Here is a 9,395-nt window from a genome sequence, read left to right on the forward strand (position 1 = left end):
TTCAAAGCAAATTCTAGCAAAGATATTCCAAAAGAGAGAAAATGAAAGTTCCAGAACTATTTTCCTAATCTATAATTTGTGTGGCATTATGCTGATTACAGACATAATTCCCTATAAAATGTCCTTTGTCAATTTCCACTATGAAACTGTCTTACTCTAATTACTTCCTCTTTGGTGACATAGGTGAGCCTCTATTTTTAATCACAATATTCCTCCCTGCCCATGTTTTAAATTTTAATTCCAGTTTCCATCATTATATATTTAACATTCAATTCTTCCCTACATATATATTTAGACATCCCAATTTTTTTTCTATCCTTTTGAAAAGCATTTTTTTTTTTCAAATTCAGAGCCTTGGTTGATTTATGCCAAAAAAGGAAGAAGAAACTGACAAACTGTAAAGACAGAAGCATGAGAGAAAATGGTACTGGAAAGCCAAACCCAGAATTGCATTTCTTGTATAAAGTACATATTACACAAGGTTTCTCAAACTTGGCACTAAGGAAATTTAGAGTAGCGTAATTCTTTGTTGTGAGGACTATGCTGTGTAGGGTGATTAGCAGCATCTCTGGCCTCCATTCACCAGATGTCAGTGGCATCCCCTCATCCCAACTCTGGCAATCAAAAATGGTACCGAGGCCCTGGCTGGTTGGCTCAGTGGTAGAGCATCAGCCCCACGTGTGGAAGTCCCGGGTTCAATTCCCAGCCAGGGCACACAGCAGAAGCACCCATCTACTTCTCTACCCTTCTCCCTCTTTTTTTCTCTCTATCTTTCTCTTCCCCTCCCTCAGCCAAGGCTCCATTGGAACGGAGTTGGCCCAGGCACTGAGGACGGCTCCATGGCCTCTGTCTCAGGTGCTAGAACGGCTCCGATCACAATGGAGCAACACCCCAGGTGGGCAGAGCATCGCCCCCCCCGGTGGGCATGCTGGGTGGACCCCAGTCAGGCGCATGTGGGAATCTGTCTGACTGCCTCCTCCCTCTACCCTCCCACCCATGCTTCTCACTACAGAAAAAAATACAAAAAAAGAAAAAAATGGCACTGGGTGTTATCAAATGTGCTGAGGAAGCCAACTTGCTCCAGTTGAGAACCACTGGTCTATAGAGACCAACCTATTAGAAGTAGTTGAATAGTACAAGAAAACAATTTCCTAAAATAGAAAGGTAAGGTATTGTTTTTATTTATGCCAACTCCCATTTGTTTTTAGGATCCTTGGCCTGGTTTCCCCATGCCCATATCGGCTGAGTATCTAGCCTCTCCCTTGTTTTACTGTACTGATATATGACCCACCAGACACCAGAGTGACCTTTCTAAAACATATATCTGACCATGTTACATCCTCACGCTTAAAAAGTCACCAATTTCTCCCATTTTCTACCACAGGGTTTCTCAACCTGGACACTCTTGACATGACTGTTGGGGGCCTAACCTATGCATTAAAGCAGGGGTCCCCAAACTACGGCCCGCGGGCCACATGCGGCCCCCTGAGGTCATTTATCCGGCCCCCGCCACACTTCTGGAAGGGGCACCTCTTTCATTGGTGGTCAGCGTCCATATCCTGTGCTCCTGGAGTACTGTATGTAGCAGCGTCATTCTCGTACAGTACTACTTCCGGTGACGTGGGATGCACGCGTCACGGCTCCGGAAGCGCGTCATATCACTTGTTACGACGGCTAGCAGTGACAAATATGGAACCGAACATTGACCATCTCATTAGCCAAAAGCAGGCCCATAGTTTCCATTGAAATACTGGTCAGTTTGTTGATTTAAATTTACTTGGTCTTTATTTTAAATATTGTATTTGTCCCCGTTTTGTTTTTTTTTTACTTTAAAATAAGATATATGCAGTGTGCATAGGGATTTGTTCATACTTTTTTTTTTTTTATAGTCTGGCCCTCCAACAGTCTTGAGGGACAGTGAACTGGCCCCTTGTGTAAAAAGTTCGGGGACCCTTGCATTAAAGGTTGTTTAGCAGCATCGTTGGTCTCTAGCCACCAGATGCCAGTAGATCCTCCCCTATAGTAGGAGGATAATGTGTCACCAAAGACATCCACACTCTAACCTCTGGAACCTGCGAATATGTTACATTACACGGCAAACGAGAAAGAAGGTTGCAGCTGGAATTAAAGTTGCTAGTCAACTAACCTTAAAGTAATGAGATTATCCTGGATTATTCAGGCGAGTCCAATGTTATCACAAGAGTCCTTCAGAGAGACTGAGGGAGAAATGACAGGATGCAACATGTCCGGCTTTGAGGAAGAAGAAAGTGGGCCCCTGGAAAAGCGAAAGGTTCCGAGCCCAGAGCCCTTGGGAGGAACACAGCCCTTCCAGTGCCTCGACTTCAGCCCAGAAACCCATTTCAGACTTCCGTCCTCCAGAAATGCAAGATAATACATTTGTATTGCTCTAACCCACTAAATCTGGGGTAATTTGCTACAGCAGCAGTAGAAAACTAATACATCACCATCCCCAGCTATGACAACCAAAACTGTCTCCAGCCATTTCTAACTGTGCCCTGGGGACAAAGTTGCCTCCAGTTTGAGAACTACTGCTCTGCAAAACGTACACTCCAAATTCCTGAGATGTGCACAGTGGGCTCTTCATAATTAATGCTACCCAACCTGTTGTACTAGTATCCAACACAGAGCAAAACGCAGCCTATGCTCCAGGCACTCCGAACGTCTAACTTCAAAAACACTGTCATGCTTTACTTCTCTGCAGATTTGAAGCCAAAGGTGGCCTTGAAGGGTAGGCAATGTGCTTTGGCCCTCCTGCCACTTTTAGCTGTGCCCATAGTTTTTATCTTCCAGGCACATCTAATTTCTGGTTTTATTAGCTTATTATATACAAATCCATGTGGTTGCTATTAAACCGCCGGTGCCCTAGCTTCCTCCTCCAAATAAACCATTGCCCTTAAGTCCCTCTATGTCCTCTTCATTGGAAACTGGGGCATCACCAACATCTCTGTGCCTTTGTACATCTACTCTTTTCCCTTTCTTCAAGAAATTACTTCCCTTGTTCTTATAAATGGCACTCATCCTTGAGATCAAGTTCAAGTTCTCTACACAGTGAAGCTTCCCAAAGACTCCCCAAGGCATGGTGAACCATCAAACCACCACCACCACGCCTGTCCCTCATTGTGTTGTGACCCTTCTGCACTGTAACTATTGGGTAGTCATCCACCCTCAGCAGACCCTGAGCTCTTCAAGAGCTGATCCCATAGTTTAGCCTCCGCTCTCCTCGTGGCTAGAGAAATACTTGTGGTCAAGAAGTGACTTGTGGCATGAGTGAAAAAAAGAAGTCATGGGTAGAGAAAAATCAATATAATTATGGGTTATCAGAGCTGGGAAGCTCCAGATCAGCAATGAGCACAATCCCAGCTCTGAGCCAAGAGGGTTAGAAGAACCCCAAAGTTGGAAGGAGACCTTGTCGGTGATCGGACAAGTTGAGAGGCATGCACCAGTTGTATCACCATTTATCCTTTTGTCTTCTCGCTTTTTCTACTCAACAGGTATTTTACCCAGCATGTTCAGGAAGCAGATTTTATTAAAGCAATCATGAAATATATAGTGAGGAAATATAAGGTCTACCGGAAAGTTCTGTCCGTTTCTATCACACCAAGTTTCGACACGTAAGCACATGTTTATTTGGCACATGTGTGCCTCTCTATTTTTATCACTTAATGTATACATACTGACGTAGCAAGTTAACTAAAACAAAGTTGATTCACATTAGTCTTATGTGTGAAGCCATAGTGTACCCATGGCTACCGATAAAGTTCATTTACGCCACTGTAATTTTTAGGAATTTCAACAGGAAGAAATGCTACAGAAGCATGTCTGTCGCATCCACCATATTCCCCGGACTTAGCATCCTCCAACTATCACTTGTTTTTGTCCTTACAAAATTTTTTGAAGGGCAAAAAATTCAAAAATGAAGAAGATATCAAACAAGCACTGGTTCAATTTTTCGCATCAAAAGGTAAAACATTTTTCAAAAATGGGATATACAAATTGCCCTCATGCTGGCAAGAAATCATTAATAATAATGGCAATTATATTATTTAATAAAGTTTATTGACAGTAAAAAATATTTGTATTTTGTTTTATTCCAAAAACGGACAGAACTTTCCGGTAGACCTTTTATTAATAGAGTAGTAGACGACTTTGACTAACAGCTCCAGGTTTTAGGTCATACAATGGCCATTTGTACACTCTGATTGAGCACAAGTCATAGAGCTGCAGGCATTTATGAGACTCTTGGAAGCAGGAGCCATTGTAAGAACATTAACTTTAAAAAGAGAGAATCTGCTGAAAGAACTAAATAGAAATGGATGCGATCCATCACTGGCTAAACCTGAAGGAAGCTAAGTTCTTAAGTTGGCCTATGGATTCAACAGAAAAGAAACAAAAAAGGTAAACAAACCCTAGGTCCCAGGGAATGAGATTCGCAGAGATTTGGAACTGGATGAAAACCCCAGGGCAACTTTACCCCAAGTGAAAGCACTTCCGTAAGCGCTCGCTAGAGGGCCAGCATGGGGGGGGGGGGGGCTCCATTCAACCCACTGTGGCAGTGATTCTCAACTGGGGTGATCTGGACACCTAGAGACCTAGGACAGTGTCTCTAGACATTACCCATTGTCACGCTGGTGGGGAGGATTGCTAGTGGGTAGAGGCCCAGGATGCAGCTAAACACCCTACAGTGCACAGGACAGCACCAGCACAAAGAATCATTTGGCCACAAGTATCAATGGGGCAGAGGCTGTGAAACCTTGAGCCACAGCAAACAGGAAAAGCACAAGAATCAAATCTGTGGGAACCAAATCTTCCCCCCAGGGCCCATAAGTAACCTTGCAAGGTGCTCATTTGCTGGACTTTTGACATCATTAGCAAAGATTCGCTTTTAGGACAAGGGACCCAGCTTGCTAGCTGGTGAGAAGAGCAAGCAATGCTCAATAAGATGAATTTCCTTCGTTTTTTAGAGGGTTCCAGGGCACTGAGCCTTTAAAAGGTAACCCAGGACATGAAATTGCAGACCGGGGGTTACATTAGGGTATTTGGGCCTGTACTAAACAAAGCCAGCCTTGGGTCTTCATGTCAGGACTCTGGGCAAACACTCCCGCCTGCCTCAAAACTAAAGGGAGTATGCACGCGTGTGCATGCACACGCACGTGAACATTTATGAGGAAATGTTGTTCTTTGGCTAAATGGGCACATCCTTAGTTTCAAGCATTGACAAGAGGCGAAGGTCACAGTAGAGGAGCTTGCAGACTACCCAAATACCGCATAGAACAGGTATTGTAGAAGCCGCCAGTATGGCTGCAGTTCACATACCTGTCCGTGGGCTATGACATTTAATGGCAACAGTCTCTGTATATTATAGTCCAAGTATGTATGGTTGCTAAGGAAACGGGGACATTCTTAATGATACAATCAGGTTTAAACACGAATGTCAGTGGCGATCTCATCCAAGAACTTGGCTTGTTTTTGCATTTCTCTTGCTCTCAACTCCAACAGATTAATCTGATGTGTGCTTCTGATATAGAGCAGGAATCTAGCTAGCCCCTTCTAGATACCAAGAGAAATTCAGTATTTAGATATTGACATTTAGCTCTTTCTCAGGCTGAGTTCTCCGGTTTGGAGAAAACGTCTCGCTCTCTGGCTTGACTTTTCTCTCTACTCAAGAACATGAGCAGAACCGTCAGCAATGTTTGTTAGTTTTTCTAACCCACGCTCCCCATCCAACAGCTGCAGTGACTTTGACAGTCACAAATATTTTACTAGTATATGATGCCAATATTTCTGATAAATACTGCTGATTTTTCTAAGACGATCTATTATAAGTCACAATCTCATAGTCATCTCGTGCTAACAGCGAGGTATGAGCTTGGAGGTTATTTTCAAACTGTTTTTCTTGGTTCTGTTTCCTTTATTTTAGTCTAGAACTCCAGCAATTGCACGGTATTGCATTTCATTTCTGTCATTCTAACTGTACTTTAAAATATTTAATTACAATCGATGGAATCTCCCTTCCTTTATGGAAACAGATCCAAGGCAAATCTATAGCGTTTGTGAGACTGAGATAAGAGTTATTCGTTTTAAAAACAATTACTATTTATTTTCTAAAAACATGGTGCTTTCCAAGTACTCATCAACCAGTTTCCCAGTAGCTGTTCTCCATTCTTCCTAACCAGAGAGCACACACTTTAAAGGTAACAAATAACGTAGCTCCCTCTAAGTTCCTTATGCATTATATCTCTTACTAATAAAATAAGTGAAATAAAGACAACTGCTAGTCGTCTTTAATGGACCGTGGGCATGTTTCCATTATTTTTCACAGCCTTAACCAGAGATTTTCCCCCCAAAACTAAACTAGTGTTCTATATCATAGAGTTCTGAAATTAGACCGTTAGGGAGAAGAAAATATCAAAACTAGAGAATTCTAGTAGTTACTGTCCCCTGCCATCCAAACACACAAAACTACATACATATACTATCAACAACACCCTCCAGAATGATGTTCCTGAATCCTCTGTAGAACAACCAGATGGCAGGCCTATTTCATCTAATCCTTACAAAGCGCTTAGATCGTTTCAATTCCTAAAAATATCAACTTTCGGTGGCGGGATCCAACAATCCTCTGGACTGGCCCGCAGCGCAGACAGGAGGGTTAACGAGCACGTCCCGTGTTCCTCCAGCGCCCACCACTGCTCCAAGTGCAACCAATAAGCCCTGACAAGACACACACGTGTGGCCACTAGAGGTGGCCCATTTGCAGGAACCATTCCGCAGCCAAAAAGGAACAGTCACACCATGGAAAACTCTCACTGGGTCCCTGGCTCTGTAAATGTGATCAAATTAAAGAACTGCCCAGGTGTCCGTCCTTGGGCTATGCGGACCCCCGCGCGGCACCAGACCCCTACCTCGGACTTCCACGCGACGTAGGGCTGGCCATGGCTGTTGGGTGGGGACTGGAACTTTCTCTGCTGGAGCCACCTCCTGGGAGAAGCGAAGATGCTGTTGGAGCCTCCCCCGGAGGAGCAGAGGATGGCGCTGCGGCCACTGCCCGGTCCGGCCAGGACCGAAGGCAGGTCCCAGGCCATGCTCTTCTTGAGGCCGCTGCGACCCAGGGGGACCTCATAGTCAAAGTGGAAGCTGCCAGAGGGCGACTTCTCCTGTGGGGTGCTCGGAGTGGAAAAGGATGAGCAGAGGGGTCTAGGGGGTGGGAGGCGGTTGGCCCGGGGCTGTGGGCCCCGCGGAGAGGACGCCGAGCGGGGCCCGAGGCCCTCGGCCGCGGGCAAGTGGGAGCAGAGGCGGCCCCCGGCGGCCCCCGGCGAGCCGCCCTCCACGCCCACCTCGCCCCCGCAGCCGCGGATCAGAGCAGGGTCCAAGCTGCGGGTCTGGCGCAGCTTCCTCTTGGAGAAGCCCTGGGCTGAGGCCGAGCCGCTCGAGGCCGGCGAGGAGCAGGAGAAGACACTGTGGAGCAGGCTTTGCGCGGACATCTCGGCAGGGCTATGCCCGAGGGCCACCCTCTTCCCGCTCTCGGAATGCTAGCGATTTGGGGCGCGGAAAGAAAGGGGGCGCAGGCGACGCTGCCAAGCTCGGAGTGTGGTGGAGGACAGTGCCAGGCTCACGTGCCACCAGCGCACTACAAGTGCCCGGTTGGGGGCAGAAGCAGGAGATCCATCATCAGCCTTCTAGGAAAAGGGTCGGAGGGCCTTCTGCAGTGGCTACGACCTTGCCCTGGATCCAAAGTTGCGGAGGGGGTAAGGAAGAGGAGGCGGACGGTCCGGCGCTCGCTGGGTTCCCAGTTCCAGCCCGCCAGCGCCACTCCGCCTTTCCAGCCGAGGAAGGAGACTCCGGGCTCCTGCTCCCTGGCTCTAGGCAGCCCCGAAGTCTCCAGCAAGCTCCTCCTCGCACCCTGAGGACGGTCGTGGGGGGCTAGGGAGGAGGCCGCCTGGGCGTGCGCCCAGGGCGCGTCTATGCTCCCAGGGCAACAACAGGGACTTCCTCCAGCGAGGGAGCTAGGCGCCGGGGCTGCGCCGCGGGGGCACTGTCGCCGTCTCCTGGGGCCCCTGAAGCTGCGTGTCTGGCCTCCACTTGGCTGCTGTGCTCACTCCTCCAAGGGGTTAGGCGCGAGGATGTCTCCAAGCTCCAGGTTCCACAGGGTGCCAGTCTTACCACAGAGTGGGGACAAGGAGCCCACTTCGCCCAGGGCCTTCCAAGGACTGGGAGGCTACGACGGGAGAGAATTCCTGGCAATGCTCAGGGAGCTAAGGAGAAAACCCCAGGGGCGGGTACCCATGCTCCGCTCGGGGGGGACTCTTGATATCGCAGCCCAACCTTGAGCCCAGGGAAGGCGCGGAGAGGTCTCCGCACGCGCGCTCAGGCGGCAGCCGGGACCGGTACGGCGGGAGGGAAGCCAGGTCTGGCGCTGAGGCGGAGCCAGGAGCCGGAGAAAGCAGAACCTGGAGCAGTTTTCCAGGCGTCCAACCTGGGAGCCGCCCCTGATACCGGGTCTCCTGGGGAAAAAGCCTGAGGACGGAAGTGCGGACCTTCTCCCGGGTCTCCCCTCCCCCAAATCGAGGGGGCGCCAGCTCCACTCACGTTTCTGGAAAGGAAAGGAAGTGTCAGATTGCACCCCACCCACTGGTGTCAGATGGGCAGCCCAGGACGGTTGCTCTGAAGTTGAAGTTAAATGTCCTGCCCTCCTTCCCCCTCCACCCCTGCTGGTTTTGTTTTTAAAAAGGCTAGAGATTCCTTCCGATGGGCTTGAGATGGGACCTACTAAGTGCTGGGGGGCGGAGAGGTGGCTCGCTGCGAAAATGTATTCTCGGAGGAGGGATAAGCGAGGCCGGGCGGGGTCAGGCGCCTCCGGCACGGGGCAGGCGCTGGACGCAGCGTCAGCCGAGAGCTGCGGAGATTGGCGCTCTCAAAGCGCTGGGTCTCTGGTTCGGCTCTAGGACGCCTCTGGGCGCAGCGCGCCAGGGCCACATTCCTAGGAGGCTGGAAAATGCTGGCGATGTCCGTGTTCCCTGCTTGGAAACCAGTCTGGGAGCAGCTTCTTCTGCTACTGTCCCACCCCTGGAATCTATAAAATGCAAAAGCTCGCCTGCCTCTCCGCGGGCTTTTTGACGTAACATTTAAGTTTTGGAACGCTTCTTAACCATCTCATTAGGGGGAGCAGAGATAATGCTGGAAATACCAGCGTACTTTATATAACTCTCTTCGTGTGCCCCTTTACCACATCATTTCAGGGTGAAGAGAATTTTATACAAATGTAAAGGCGACTTTCCTTTACCATTTCTTTTATTAAAAAAAGTACAATGAACGTATGCATACAGGTGTGTCTGACACACACAGTCGCTTTGTTGTGTATATATCAGCATTATCCA

The 9,395-nt window shown here is 48.4% G+C and overlaps 1 protein-coding gene across 1 annotated transcript in view; it reads right to left on the bottom strand.

Annotated features, from left to right (window-relative positions):
* ARHGAP6 (Rho GTPase activating protein 6) overlaps positions 1 to 8,712 on the bottom strand; it is a 457,788-nt gene extending 449,076 nt beyond the window's left edge. The window contains exon 1 of the mRNA XM_066356904.1: positions 6,924 to 8,712. Within this exon, the coding sequence (XP_066213001.1) occupies positions 6,924 to 7,502 (579 nt within the window). The 5' untranslated portion in view covers positions 7,503 to 8,712. The remainder of the gene's footprint in view (positions 1 to 6,923) is intronic.
* Between the last annotated feature and the right edge of the window lie 683 nt (positions 8,713 to 9,395).

Source organism: Saccopteryx leptura, chromosome X (assembly GCF_036850995.1).
Source record: "Saccopteryx leptura isolate mSacLep1 chromosome X, mSacLep1_pri_phased_curated, whole genome shotgun sequence".
Lineage (NCBI taxonomy): Eukaryota > Metazoa > Chordata > Mammalia > Chiroptera > Emballonuridae > Saccopteryx > Saccopteryx leptura.